This window comes from Carcharhinus amblyrhynchos, chromosome 12 (assembly GCF_965287045.1).
Source record: "Carcharhinus amblyrhynchos chromosome 12, sCarAmb.v2.hapA, whole genome shotgun sequence".
NCBI lineage: Eukaryota > Metazoa > Chordata > Chondrichthyes > Carcharhiniformes > Carcharhinidae > Carcharhinus > Carcharhinus amblyrhynchos.
This window is the reverse complement of record NC_137335.1, coordinates 26,487,324-26,502,668: the sequence shown is the minus strand read 5'-3', so window position 1 is coordinate 26,502,668 and position 15,345 is coordinate 26,487,324. Positions and strand designations below refer to the sequence as shown.

The 15,345-nt window shown below is 42.9% G+C and overlaps 1 protein-coding gene across 2 annotated transcripts in view; it reads left to right on the top strand.

Moving 5' to 3' along the window:
- LOC145350870 (filamin-A-interacting protein 1-like) overlaps nt 1-15,345 on the top strand; it is a 200,680-nt gene that overhangs the window by 82,912 nt on the left and 102,423 nt on the right. For both annotated transcript variants that reach the window (XM_080200263.1, XM_080200262.1), the window contains exon 3: nt 12,442-12,615. In XM_080200263.1, the coding sequence (XP_080056389.1) occupies nt 12,442-12,615 (174 nt within the window). The remainder of the gene's footprint in view (nt 1-12,441; nt 12,616-15,345) is intronic.

Here is a 15,345-nt window from a genome sequence, read left to right as displayed (position 1 = left end):
AAGCACCATTTTTTTACTGAAAGTTTGTCAACTCCATGTTGAACTGCTCTCTTTGAAACTTAACTGCCCTCCCACCCTGCTGCTCCTCTCAGGATGAAAGATTCTGATTGATTTTTCTGCTTTGTGAGCCCACTCACTTCCTTTAACTGGACAGGGAATCATCCCCATGGCAATATGGAAGCACCTTCATGAAAATCCCAATGAGTCCCATCTCCTCACACCCTGACATCCAGGGCAGGTCCCATCTCCTCACACCCTGACATCCAGGGCAGGTTCGGCACTTGGAAACAGCACCAACTTCTGTTTCCTGCTACGGTGAAAAAAATCCAACCCCATAAATGAATAACTAAGCTGTCTCTCTAAAGTTTAAAGTTTATTTCTTAGTGTCACAAGTAGGCCTACGTTAATATGCAATGAAGTTACTGTGCAAATCTCTGAGTTGTCACACTCTGATGCCTGTTGGGATACACTGAGGGAGAATTTAGCATGGCCAATACACCTAACCAGCACATCTTTCAGACTGCAGGAAACCAGGGCACCTGGAGGAAACCCAAGCAGACACGGAGAGAACAGGTCAGCCAGAGAGTGGCCCTTTCCATTGTGGGGGAAGGGAGCCTGTGTCTGAATACTGAGATTGAAGCATCCTTTAAAAATGGCATCCCAATGTCAGAAAAGCGGGGCTGGCTGGAATGTTTCCCGCAATGTGTAAATTTGCATCGGTCAGATGGGTGCATCATACTTAAAAGTTAATGCCAGACAGCGATTGAAGCTGGGAATCAAACCAAGGTCCCTGGCGTTGTGAGGCAGCAGTGCTAATCACTGTACCACCCAGATGGCTTAATTGGGAAGACGATACTGAACAACATAGGCTAGACCAGTCACTGATCTTAGAATTGGTCTCAGAATCGCTTTGAATCTGATTGTCCTTCCATGGTGCGATAGCTTGCTGACACCACAGGTATCTACGTCGATGAAAGATGCCAGCTGACATTTCTACTGGAGCATATCTTCATATGAATGCACCCTTCAGGATGGGGGCAGGGGGGAGGAAGAAATCTGAGTGAGGAAGAGAATAAATGAATAGTAGCTTAAAAAAAATTCACAAAGCTAAAACATCATGGAAACTCATTGCTCATTGTTTGATTCTGGGCACAATTCCCTGAATTGGCTCTAGGTGTCCATGCCAGAGTGTTTCTCGCTGGCATTAACAGTGCCTGTTAGGTCTGATTCACCCATCTGATTGATGCAAATTTACACATTGCGGGAAACATTCCAGCCAGCCCTGCGTTTCTGACATTGGGATGCCATTTTTAAAGGATGCTTCAATCTCAGTATTCAGACACAGGCTCCCTTCCCCCACAATGGAAAAGGCCACTCGCTGGCTGACCGGGGGAACACTCTGAACCCCTCAGCACAGAAAGGGACCCTCCCCATACCGCGGAGAGCACAGGTTAACCCTCCTGCCCCCACCCTTCCCCACGTCCCTACATCATGAGGGTAACCTGACTCCTCCCTCCACCAAACAAAGACTCTGATTATAGGATCCCCTCAGGACACCACCCCCCCCACCCCCCGCAGCACCCTGATGATGAAACCCTGATCTAGTGTGTTAGACTCCAAGGCGGGGGGGGGGGGGTCACAAAGGTAAATGCTCTGCCTAGGTGCCCCTCTGCTTCTGCCAGGGTGCAGTCAGATGGTTCCCTAAGGACCTGGTGGTTGGGGAATCTCCGGCTGGGGGCAAGGAGTTGAGCTCTCAATTCCTATTCCTAGAAAACCTGTAGAACACTCTTGGCCTGGTGATTTCAGGCATCTTTCTGATCAAAATCTTCATTCTTGTGTGTGGGCTGTGAAAACTTTGAAGTGGCCTAGTCATTTTAATCTCCATGTTCCCCAGACACCTGGAAGGCTTTCAAATCACAGCATCATTTCATTCTTCAAAACGGATTCCCCTTTCTCTTTCTAAGAAGCAGGTGTCAGAACAACCCTTTGAAGTCCTCTGACTCACAGGAGAAGTCACTTTCAGTAGGAGGGGGGGATTTCACTTCATCCACAGCAGCTCACTCAGACCCAATCTTTTAACATTGTATCTTTTCATGAGTCCGAGCCTTCCTAGAAAGCTCAAAACCTTTGCCAGCCTTTGAATCATCACAGAATCCCTACAGTGCAGAAGGAAGCCATTCGGCTATCAAGTCTGCACGAACCACAATCCCACCCAGGCCCTAGCCCCATAACCCCATGCATTTACCCTAACTAGTCTCCCTGACATTAAGGGGCAATTTAACATGGCGATTCCACCCAACCCGTACATCTTTGGACAATGGGAGGAAACTGGAGCACCCAGAGGAAACCCATGTTAACGTGGGAGAATGTGCAAACTCCATACAGACAGTGACCCAAGTTGGGAATCAAACCCGGGTCCCTGGCACTGTGAGGCAGCAGTGCTAATCACTGCAGTGCTAACCACCCAAAATCCTTTGAAATCCATTGCAAGCCTTTGAAAATTTTAGTTCCCATTCAATTCCATGGTCCAGAACCCTTAACTAGTCTTTGATTGACAGCTTAATACTTTTACACAGCATGCTGGAGGTTTCCTGCTGGGGAGGTTTGTGCATGGCGGGAGACCACAGAATCGGCCTTCCAGCCCACTAATGAAACTGGGTAGGAACTTGACTGGGCTGGGGCCAGCACAGCAGGCCTGGTGAATAGCAATGGATTTGCCATCCGGTTGGAATCCTGTTTTAGTCCTGATGTCCGATTCAGTGGACGCTGGGATTTCCACCAGCGGTGAATGGGGCCGGTGAATTCCCCCCTCTATCTCCAACATTAATTGCTAGGATTTGGGGATTTCTGTGCATTTAAGATAAATGAGAAATTCCCAAATTACTGGGACCATTGGATCTTTTGATATTGCAAAGTCCCGGTGACATGTTAATGTTCACTGGCCAGCTTCAACTTTGTCACCGAAATTATTGAGCTAGTGTAAGTAGAGCTATTGTGATTGTTCACCAGACAGGTCTACTTGCCACACATTCACAAATACCACACTGTTAGGGTTAATGTGCAGGGACATTGTATGCACTGCCTTATGCTTTGACTGAATGTTAAGATGCAGATAATTAATTACATTAGCAAAACTTCCTGGCTGACTACACTGTTCTGAGAAAAGTGACATAATTCCATGGACTGCTTTGGCAGCAGCACAGAACAAACTTGCGTGGGCAGGAAATTTATAAAAAAGACAAATGTCTCCAAGTGCTTAACAAGCCCATGCAAAAAGTGCAAAACCATTTATAGTCAAATAGAGATTAAACAGCGTTAGAAAGTTGTGAAGGAGATGTTATTTTGGAGTACATTTATCAAGGTGACAGATGGCTGCACTAGGGAATGGAAAAATATCTTCACTTTCCAATTCAGAACTGTTTCACAGATTACCAGGTCAGGAATTGGCCAACTCAAATACAGTGCAGAGCTGCCAAGTTTTATAGTGATCTCAACCCTAATATTACAACAACTACATTTGTGTAATGTTTGATATTCTCACAGTTTCTATCCTCATTGGCTGTCAAAGTGTTGAGAACAGATGCGCACTCCTAATTGCATCAGGAGTAGATTTACTTCTGAAATCACATCTGTGAGTGGAACACAGTGTAATCTGCATCAGTCCGGTCTTGAGTGTGCTGACTTCATCAATAGATTCTGGTGGGTCAGCCTCATTAAAATATTTGGGGTGGTCATCATTGTGGACAGGAGCTTGCTTGACCCTGCAGGATTGAAAGGCATCCATAAAACAAACTGGTAGCATCTATTTCCATTTCAAAATTACTTCTGACAGGTGTGCTAGGCGCCAGAAATCCCCTGAACTTTCAAATCCAGCCAGGACAGTAGAGGGAGATTCTATTTGGTACAAAGTGGCAGAGGAACATTTGAAGAAGGTGGCCAAGTTAGCCATTGCCAGCTTCATGATCTGATGCATGGCAAGACAGTGCAGGAAGTGTCAAGTTTCCAAGCTAAGAGAAGCCAGCCATTCTTTCCAAGAATGTAAATTACAGAGCCGGCCTGCCACCGAAAATCATCTCTCCAGCTCACACTGTGTTTACACACTTCAACAGCTTACCCTTAAGTGGCCACAGGCTGAGTTTTCACATGGAGATGTTTCTACCTGCACAGCCTCACATTCGTTATTCCCATGCATCAGTCGCAAATGGAATTTTATCCTTTATTACGAGAGGGATGGAGTTTAAAAACAGCAAGGTTATGTTGCAGTTGTATAAGGTGCTGGTGAGGCCACACCTGGAGTGCTGTGTACAGTTTTGGTCTCCTTATTTGAGAAAGGATATACTGGCACTGGACAGGGTGCAGAGGAGATTCACTAGGTTAATTCAGGAGTTGAGAGGGTTGGCTTATGAGGAGAGACTGAGTAGACTGGGGCTATACTCACTGGAATTCAAAAGACTGAAGGGAATAGATAAGGTAGAAGCAGGGAAGTTGTTTCCACTGGTGGGTGAAACTAGAACTATGGAGCATGGCCTCAAAATAAGGGGAAGCAGATTTAGGACTGAGTTGAGGAGGAACTTCTTCACACAAAGGGTTGTGAATCTGTGGAATTACCTGCCCAGTGAAGCAGCTGAGGCTACCTCATTGAATGTTTTTAAAGCAAAGATAGATAAACGTTTGAACAGTAAAGGAATTAAGGGTTATGGTGAGCAGGTGGGTAAGTGGAGCTGAGTCCACGAAAAGATCAGCCCATGATCTTATTGAATGGCAGAGTAGGCTCAAGGGGCCAGATGGCCTACTCCTGCTCCTAGTTTTCATTGTCTTATAACCGTGTCCCTCCCCCCTCTCATACACATAATCACTCACATCTCAAGCATCAGTCCAAAGACATTCCACCCAGGAGAAGTTTTAGAAATAATGAGTGGATAGTGAACGGTGTGACACACTCAGCACGAATGAGCTAGTGCTGAAACATGAAATGACTTTGCTGACTAGAGGGTCAGATGTGCCACCCCTGAACTGAAGAGCCAGATTTCAAGAACGATGGTTGTAAAGCATTAAATGTTTCAGCAGGAGCTGGACATCACAGAAATTGCATTCCTCAAACATGCTGGAGTGGGAGCTATCGCAATAAAGTCACCAAGTGTGGTTCCATAGGCACTCAGAGGCTTGGAACTTGATGTTTCAAAAGAATTGATGGCTGAATAACCATGACAGCAGAGCTCAGCAATCTCATTTGTGCCTTTTCAGATTAGTGATTATGTCGAGACAGTCAAGGACTCTGACATAATAGATCCAATTCCAGATGTCATTGAAATTACTAAACGCTTTAGTGTAGACTACAGTACTGCAAATATCCAGTATGGTACCCCATGTTTGGATAGTGCTATTTCTGCAGTATGCCAGAACTCTAGACAATAACATTGTTTGACAGGCAGGGAAAAGATGCATTGCCCAGATGTGGGAGTAAAGAGCTGGTAAACATAAGCTCATTCAATGCTCTACTGCCCGTATCCTAGCTTGCACCAAGTTCCATTCTACTATTATTTCTGTACTTTTCACCTCCTTGATCTCTTTCTCTTAAACAAATTTTACTTTTCCTCTTTATTTTTCATTCTCCACTATTCCTCTGTTTATTTCTTAATCATTAAATCTGACGAAGGGTCATCCAGAATTGAAACATTGGCTCTGTAAATGTGCCTGTTGTGATTCATGCACCAGGACACCCAGATCCCTCTACACCTCAGAGCTTTGCAATCTCTCACCATTTAGACAGTGGGGTGGCATGGTGGCTTAGTAGTTGGCATTGCTGCCTCACAGCGCCAGGGATTTGGGTTTGATTCCTGGCTTGGGTCACTGTCTGCGTGGAATCTGCATTTGTATGTATGGGTTTCCTCCGGGTGCTCTGGTTTCTTTCCACAGTTAGGTGCGATTTTCACAGTACCTTCATTGCAGTGTATGCCTACTTGTGATTGATAAATAGACTTTAACTTACTTTTAGTAAGCTTATTTTATGTTTGTCCTCCCAAAATGGACAATTTCACATTTACTCACAATATACTCCATACGCCAGATTTTTTTGCACTCATTTGTCTATGTCCCTTTGTACCTTCCTGTGTCTTCTTCACAATTTACTTTCCTATTTTTGTGCCATCAGTAAATTTAGCAACCATACCTCCAGTCCATTTGTCCAAGTCATTTATATGAATTGTACAAAGTTGAGGCCCTGGCACTACCCTATGGCACACCAGTCATCACATCCTGCCAACCAGAAGAAGATCCATTTATCCCAACTCTCTTTTTCCTGCTAGCTAACCAATTTTCAGTACCTGCCAATATGTTACCCCCTACACCATGAGCTTTTATTTTCTGCAATAACCTTTGGGGTGGCACCTTATCAAAAGCCTTCTAGAAATCTAAGTAGAGTACATCCACTGGTTCCCCTTTATCACTGACACATGTAACTCCATCACAGAACTTGTGGTGGGTGCTAATGGTAATGCTGGGATGGGGGGAATAAAAAATGTCCTCGAACAACCGCCTATCAGTCTGGGCAGAAGGAGTAAAATGAACAAAAAAGAGTAATGATGCAAAAACCAGATGTAAAAGGCATTAATCCATGAAAGAAAGGAGGATGTATCAGGTATAGGCTGCATTTTATTTGAATGATAATAAATTAGATGGATCACATCTGTTCCAATGTTTCTCTAACTAAATTGAAGAGCTGCTTATTTCATCTGAAATTTATTGCAGGAATTCCCTCATCATTTCAAGTTTTAAAGTGCATACAGAATGTAAAGATGAAGGTAGCTGGCACTGAAACTCATTAATCTCCAATATCTTTGTTGGCATTTACAGATTTTACTTCACAACTGTTCTAAAAGTCAAATCTGCAAAGCATCAGTCTTTATTAGCTTTTGAAAGAAGTCCCATGTGTTATTTTTAATTGAATTACATTATTATGAAGTCATATTTCAATGCCCTGTGGAAGAATCAAGGCCACAAAAAAACAATTTCTCTCGTTAAAAGGGCTGAAATGCACAGGACTATTCAGATGCAGATTGGTGAGATTTGTGGAGATTGTACTGCAGAGCACTGAGCAAATGCCACAACCATTTCACAAGCTAGGAATAAAATACATGGGACTGTAGCACTTATTTTAACTTGAGTCCAGAGAAATATCCATCCCCTTGAACAAAGTAGTTTTGTAGTTACAGATAGAATACCTCCAATCCAGAAACCTTAGGACCTAGTAAGTATCGGATTTCAGAATTGTTGGTTTTCAGAAAGAAATCGGGGACACAGAAAACCAACTGATATGACTTCAAACCACTGTAGGTTAGTGGCAATGTCACTGCTGATAGTAATTCATTTTATATATTAGATTTAATAAAAATAGAAAATGCTGGAAAAACTCAACAAGTCTGAGGAGAGAGAAACAGAATTAACAGGGTTGATCTTGACCTTACACTCGCCATCTGCAAATGTTAGCAGAGCCTCAAGATCTGGAAGTCGCAGTCCTTACCAGAGAGAACGCAATTTCAGATCTACCCCGCAATGTCATTCATTTGAATATATTTAAATGCTATTAACTCACCCCCTCACCAGATATTGACCACCCCCACCACATATTGCTACCAATGTGGTTCGCAACAGGTTCACACAGACCCTGTCGTGGGAGTCTCCCCTCAGGTGTAAAGATATGTACAGCTCCTGGGAGTGAGGTACAAGGCTTGGCAGTGCCCTGACAACACTCCCGGGAATTCTCCCATGGCACATGTTGGCACCATGCTCGTGCCAACCTGGCAGTGCCAACTTGACAGTGCCAATATGTGCCAAGAGTTGGTGCCCAGTGGGAGGCTTGTGGGGGATTCATTTGGGTGTGGTCGTGGCTGGGAATGGATGGAAGAGCTGGGGATGCTGGCGATGGTGGAAGTGGGGGGGAGGTGGGCGCCGGCTCAGATTGAGGCCAATGATTGGAAGAGCAGAGAAGGGGCCGACTCTATTCGGGGGTGGGGAGGAGAGTCCCCAGATCTCTGTGGTGGTCTGGACATGAGATTTATATAAATTATGATTGGGGGGATTTTTAAAATCTTTGCATTGCTGTGTTTAGCAGGCACGTTTAGCTCCCCCTCCCCTATGATGGAGTGAAACACGCCCTCTTGATTTTTTTTGACAGACTATAGTAAGATCTGACAAATTTGGCATGTCAGCTACGACTCTCACCAACTTATACAGATGCACCATAGAAAGCATTCTTTCCAGTTGCATCACAGCTTGGTATGGCTCTTGCATTAATGAACCAGGCAGGTTTTTACGACAATGGTTTCATGGTCATCATTACATTTTAATGATATTATCAGATTCAAATTTCACCATCTGAATTGTGGGATTTGAATGCAAGTCCCCTTATTACCCTGAATCTCTGCATTACTAGTCTAGTGACAATACCAATATGCCACCATCTGAATGGATCTACTTGCTCTCTGCTGGGAAGGATGTGTGCAGAGAAACATCAAAATTGACAAGGGAAATCCATTGGAAAGTTTGGGCAGTGGTGATCACCATTTGCGAACTCTGAGTTCAAAGGATAAAATTGACCATTGACAGTGCCAGATTTTGAACATATTTCAATATGAAATTTGTTAAAATTGAATTTATTTATTAGTGTCACAAGTAGACTTGCATTAACATTGCAATGAAGTTACTGTGAAAATCCCACCAGTCGCCACACTCTGGCGCCTGTTCAGGTACACTATGGGAGAATTTAGCAGGGCCAATCCATCTAACCAGCAAGTCTTTGGGATTGTGGGAGAAAACCAGACCTGGAGGAAACCTACGCAGAGACGACGAGAATGTGCAAACTCCACACTGACAGTGATCCAAGCTGGGAATTGAACCCGGGCCCCTGGCACTGTGAGGCAGCAGTGCCAACCATTGTGCCACACCTTGGCTGCAATTTTGAATCTGCATTCACCACAAGCAAAATGGGCACAAAGTATCGCCAAAGTCAGAAAACAAGAATCTCACCGGCAAGGTCTCATTTTCCATTCTTCCCACTCATGATGTGATGAGGTTTCTGCCCAGAAAGGTCATGAAGCTCATTTCAATAAATTTGAATCTAGTTAAACAGCATCCCTGCTATATTGTCCCGCACATCAGGATCTCTTGCCGTTGGGGTTTACAAGTTTTTAAAAATAGAGGGAACCAGGCCAAGGGAACCCACAGGTAAGAGCATTGCCCCAGGTGGAGAGAGACATGCCTTGTTAGCATTGTAGCACTGGCATCTGACATCCTGGAGCTTCCCCCTGAACAATGACAGAGGGCAGTGCCAAGAGGGCTGTCTGGGGAGATCCCTTGGAAGGATTCCCTTATTGATGAAAGTAGGGGGGAGGCTCCCTTTGTGCATGTGGTGAGGGGAGGAGGTGTTGCCCATGTCTGTAGGGCATGGGGGTTCTTTGTGTGTGTGTGTGTGTGTGTGTGTGTGTGTGTGTGTGGGGAGGGTGGGGTTCCTATTGTTCCTATCAGAGATTGCTCAGTATTTTTGCATTTATTGCCTCATCCAGCCAACAGGAAGATGGAGTGGGCCATGTCTGCAGATTTTTCCTGCACAGAGTACTGGATCACCTGGTGAGAGTAGCTAGCTATGCAGCCTGTGAGCGGCACACCAATTTTCTCACCTCAACCAGCAGAAAATGGGAAACTCCACCCCGTTTCTCAACCTTTCTAATGGAAGTTGAATGGTTCCTCATCCCCATCCACCTTCATTAATGGCTCTGTTAGAGTAACAATGGGAGGTACTTCTTCTGAGCACATTAAGTGCTAACATCGCTGGGAATAATTTCCATCTTTACACAAAGTGGATAATTTTGCCACTATTGGGATTGCTGATATTCACAGACCTTGTTTCATTTCTCCTCATAGGTGCCACCAGCATTTTTTTTTGAAGCAAAGTAATCCCTTGTCAATTTGTCAAGGTTTCAGAAGTGCAAACTATAGCTTACAGTCAAAAGCTGATTGGTTTGGTGAAAAATCAATCTGTGAATGGCATAGACTTCCTGATCTCACTCAATTGTTTATTTTTCAATCCATCACTGCTCCCTTTCATTTACCCTTTACATAAACTGTGCAGAAAGGAGGTTGGGAGTTACTGACACAGTGAACAAGGGACGCTGTGATACCACTTCACATTTTTCAATAGGCAACCATTTTAGTCCATATGAGGACATTTCCTTTTTCCAGTGATCTCATTTTGGTGTTGCATTTAGTTGACAGAAAGATTTCATTCTGGGAGACCACATAGATTCCATGTGTGTTTAAACAGTTGAGGAAGGAGCTTCTTTCTCTAGTCTGACCTAAGTTTTAACTGCATAGCCATTGACATTGTGTAATTGCCTAGAATAAAAATGTTTTGGGAAATCACAGTTTTTATTAACTGGTTTGCCAGACAGAAGGTCAGTGGGAGCTTCGAATGAAGCAGAGAAAGAGTTAGAAATACCTATGCTACGTGATAAACAATACAAATCTGTAACTCCCCTTATATTCTTTCTGTTGTTTATTCATGGGACATTGGCATTGCTGGCTAGCCAGCATTTATTGCCCATTCCCAGTTTCCCAAGGGCAGTTTAGAGTCAACCACATTACTGTGGCTCTGGAATCACATGCAGGCCAGACCAGGTAAGAACAGCAGATTTCTTTCCCCAAAGGATATTAATGAGCCAGATATGTTTTCTGACAATCAACAATCGTTCCATGGACATCGGTTGATTCTTAATTCCAGATATATTTTATTGAATTCAAATTCCACCGTCTGCCGTGGCAGGATTTGAACTGGGTCCCTACGACTTTTCTGAATTTCTGGATTAAAAGTCTAGCAATAATACCACTAGTCCATAACCTCTCCTGTAACTTTAATATATGCGGCTGGATTTTCAATCAGGGTGTGGGCACACATTGAAAATCATAATCTTGTTTGGCATCGCTGAATGCCAACATCTCCATGATGCAACTCAATTTTCAAAGGGAGAGTGGAAACCAAGAGCCAGCAATTTGTATGCCTCCAACGTACAGCTTGTTGAGCTTATAGTGGAGTTCATTAACATTCTTTGGATTACGGTTTGAGAAGAATGAGGAAAATGGTGGGTCTGGGATATGTTAGAGAGCAGCTGTTGTGACACACAGTGGGAAGCCATGAATGCTAATAAATGGACTGGTCAACTGTTGTGAAAAAGAGGAGATTTATACTCAGTGGCTCAACAAATGGCATCGAGTTGCCATTGCTGACGCTGAAAGGCTTATAATTGTTAGTAATGAGTTGTTGGACTCACGAAGAAACATAAGCCAAGCACTGTTTAAAATTTAAACCAGGCAGCTTGACCCTGAATGGTTAAGGTATTACTATGAGGAATGAGTCAGTGAATGGCTGTCACTTATCCTGTTTTATAGAATCACCAACAACAATCCCACCTTGGCCTTATCCCTGTAACCCCACATATTTACACCACTAATCCCTCTAACCTATGCATCCCGAGACACTAAGGATTTCTCATTGTAACTTAGATCAGATTAGACAAAGAAGCTCCTTCTCAACTGTTTAAATACGTATGGAATCTGTGTGTTCATTCAGAATGATGTCTTTCTGTCAATTAAATGCACCGAAACAGGCAAGTGAGCATGGCCAATGCACCTAACCCACACATCTTTGGACTGTGGGAGGAAGCCCATGCAAACATGGGAAGAATGTGCAAACTCCACACAGGCAGTGACCCAAACTGGGAATTGAATCCAGGTCTCTGAAGGTGTGAGGCAGCAGTGCTAACCACTGTGCCACCATGCTGCCCATTTCAGTTAAACAGTTATACATACAGTATGATTACAATATAAATTATTGTATTCTCCTTTTTCTCAGTATTTTTGTGAAGTGTCCTGATGAGTGCAAGATACAAAACTTCACATGTCTGTTTTCTCAGCATGACTAAAGTCTAATTAAAGTCTTAATCATCATATCCTTTAAAGTAGCAATAGCTGAAATTGTAATCACTGGAAACGTCTTCCTTTCATGTAAATGAACATTGTGCAATTAACAGCAGAGATCAAGCAACATTTTCCCTAGGGTTCAGGTGTTTCAGTAAACCAATGGATGCCGAGGGTCTCAGCCAAGAATATAGGAGTCATGACTAGAGCCCAGTCCAGAGCCTTAAAGGACCCTGTTGAAAATTGGTAACATCAGGAATATGGTCAGGTTTTCAAGAATTGGTTCCTGGCTACCATTTTCAACTCTCCACTGAGTCTCTAGTCGATGTGTAAATCCAGCCCAAAATATTGTAACTTACTGAACTGTACTAATCCCTGAATCAGTTAAGTTGATTTTATTAATTTCCCTTATCCCTTGAAATAAAGCATTAACTTGTGAAATAAATTTAAACAGGTTCCACTCAATTTTCACAGGCTCGAGAAGATGTTATTCACTTGCTGAAATCGAACAAGGTTAATCCGGTATCTTTAGAGGCATACTATGGTCTGGCTGTTCCTGAAAAAATTCTACGGACATTGTACAGGGATGCCAATCAAGCCCAGGAAAAGAAGCCAGGGGAAGATGTTTATGAGAAGCCAATGGCAGAGGTATGGTTCCAATTTAGCATTATGTATGTGCTTTTCTGTAAATCATTGATTTGAAGCTGTAAATCTGAGCATCTCTGTTGGATAAGTTAAAGACACTGGGTCGATTTTCATTGCTTTCACCTGGGGTTAATGGGCAATAGTAGACCCCTTTAAAAAATGGGAATATTAAAAATGTCTCAATATCCATTTTAGGTCAGAACTGTGCTGCGATGGGATTTGGACTCAGCCAAATCAGATGGTGCTAGAGTCTCAAAATCTATATTCAGAAACTTCTTGAGATAGGATGCGAGCATTCTATTCCTATGCAGTATATATGCAGCAGAATGGTGGATGATTATAAAGAGAGAATTTACTATGCTTAGTACTGCAATAAATAGAATATTCCATTTTCGCAACTTATATAAAAAGTTGAGTATTCAGAAGACGTATAAACATAACCATTAGTTATCATCCATTATATTTTATCAGAAGTAAATATGGGATTTTATACTTCTATTCAAATCCCTCCTCAATTTCTGTGTAATGTTACCGCAATGACTAGCATTTAAGAAACACCTTCAACATTGGTAAAAGTGCCAAGTGTAAAAAGTTGATAGTCTAAAGGAGGAACCCAAGAGCAGGAGTCCTTCCCGAAAAATACACTGATGGACAGGTTCAACTGAGATGCTTCCAAAATCAAATTGTCTACCAACATTCAATTTAAGGTTAGATTCCTGGAGTAAAGGGGTTGCTGTATGAGGAAAGATTGAACAGGTTAGGTCTATATGAGAGGTGATCTTATTGAAACATAAGAGTCTGAGGGGACTTGGCAGAATAGATGCTGAGACGATGTTTTCCCTTGCGGGAGAAACAAGAATTTGAGGGCACAGTTTCAAAATAAAGAGGTTTCCCTTTTATGGAAAATGGCGAGGAGGAGGAATTTCCTCTCTCAGAGGGTCATTAATCTTTGGAACTCTCTTCATGAGAGAACCGTGGAGGCTGGGTCATTGAATATATTCAAGGCTGAGTCAGATAGATTTTGATCTACAAGAAAGTCAAAAATTATGTGGAAATGCAGGAAAGTTAAGGCCGTGATCAGATCAGCCAACCAACCATTATGAATTATTGAATGGTGAGCAGGCATGGGCTGGGTGGGGGGGGTGGTGAAATGGCTTCCTCCTGCCTCTATTTCTTATGATCTTGTGGATGAGCGAAAATCCAACAACACTCAAGAAACTTGACAATGTTCAGGACAAAGCAGCCCGCTTGATCTGTACCCTAAACATTCAGTGCCTCCTCCAGTGACACACAGTGACAGCAATGTGTACCACCTATAAAATGCATCGCAGCAACTCACCAAGGTTCCAAACACATGACCCAACCACTAAGATAGTAGGCAGCAGATGCATGAAAAGCTCAGTATTTGCAAGTTTCCCTCCAAGTCAACAACCACCCTGAATTGAGTTATTGCTCCTTCAATGTCACTGAGCCAAAATCCTGAAAAAAGGAGTGATCTAATAGAACTCTTTAAAATGGTGAAATATTTTCACAGAGTGGATGCAGAGAGGATGGGCAGGATTTTATGGCCTCGCTCATCCCGAAACCATAAAATCCCACCCAAGGTCAATAGGTATTTCATTTTTCCGCCACTCACCTACCCCAGTTCTGTAGTGGGTAGGGCAGTAAAATTCCAGCCAATGTGTCATGTTGTGGAGAAGAACATAATTAGAAGCCATCAATAGAAGGTCATCACCAAGAAAACCAATAGAACATTCAAAAGAAACTACTTATTCAACAAATGGTGAGAATGTGGAATAAAAAAATCACAGCAAGTGTTTGAAATGAATAGTACAGATACACTTAAGGTGAATTTGAAGGAGAAGGGTTAAGATGATAAACTCAGACGAAGGAAAAGGGGAGGCAATTTGAGTGGATCATAAACACTCATATGGACTGGTTGGGCTGAATAGCCTACTATTGCATCATGTATCCTTTGTAATCCTATGTCAATTCCCTCCCTAATAGTGCTTTTGGTGTACCTATACCACATGGACAACAGCAGTTCAAGAAGGCAGTTACCCACCAGCATCTCAAGGGCAATTAGGGATTGGCAATAAATGCTGGCCCAGCCAGAAACTCAAGAATGAATAAGAAGATTATCACACAAATTGAAGCAGTTTTATAATATTCTCTGTGTTGGTAACAGAATATCCAATTGTATCAATAATTGAGGATAAAGCATGATAGTTATTTGATTTGCAGCCATGGCTGCTCAGTTGTCATAATCAGATTGCTGTTGAACTGTCTTTTTTTTGCTCCATCATTTGCCTTAGCTAATTAAAGTAAATATCCATATGCCTTCTTAACCACCTTATTTACCTGTCCTGCTGCCTTCAGGGACCTTTGCGTATGCATCCCAAGATCCCTCTGTTCCTCTGTATTTTCTAGCATCCTACTGTTTATTGTGTATCCCCTTGCTTGTTAGTCCTCCCAACATGCATCACTTCACATTTTTCAGGGTTAAATTCCATTTGCCACAGTTCTACTCATCTGACCAGCCAGTCTACATCGCTTTCTTCCTCACTGTTTACCATACTAATTTTCATGTCATCTCCCAGCTTACTGATCATGCCCCTACATTCACATGTAGATCATTAATGCACACTACAAACAGCAAGGAGTCCAGCACTGATTCCTGTGACACACCGCTGGATGCAGGCTTCCAATCACAAGAACAACCTTTGATCATTA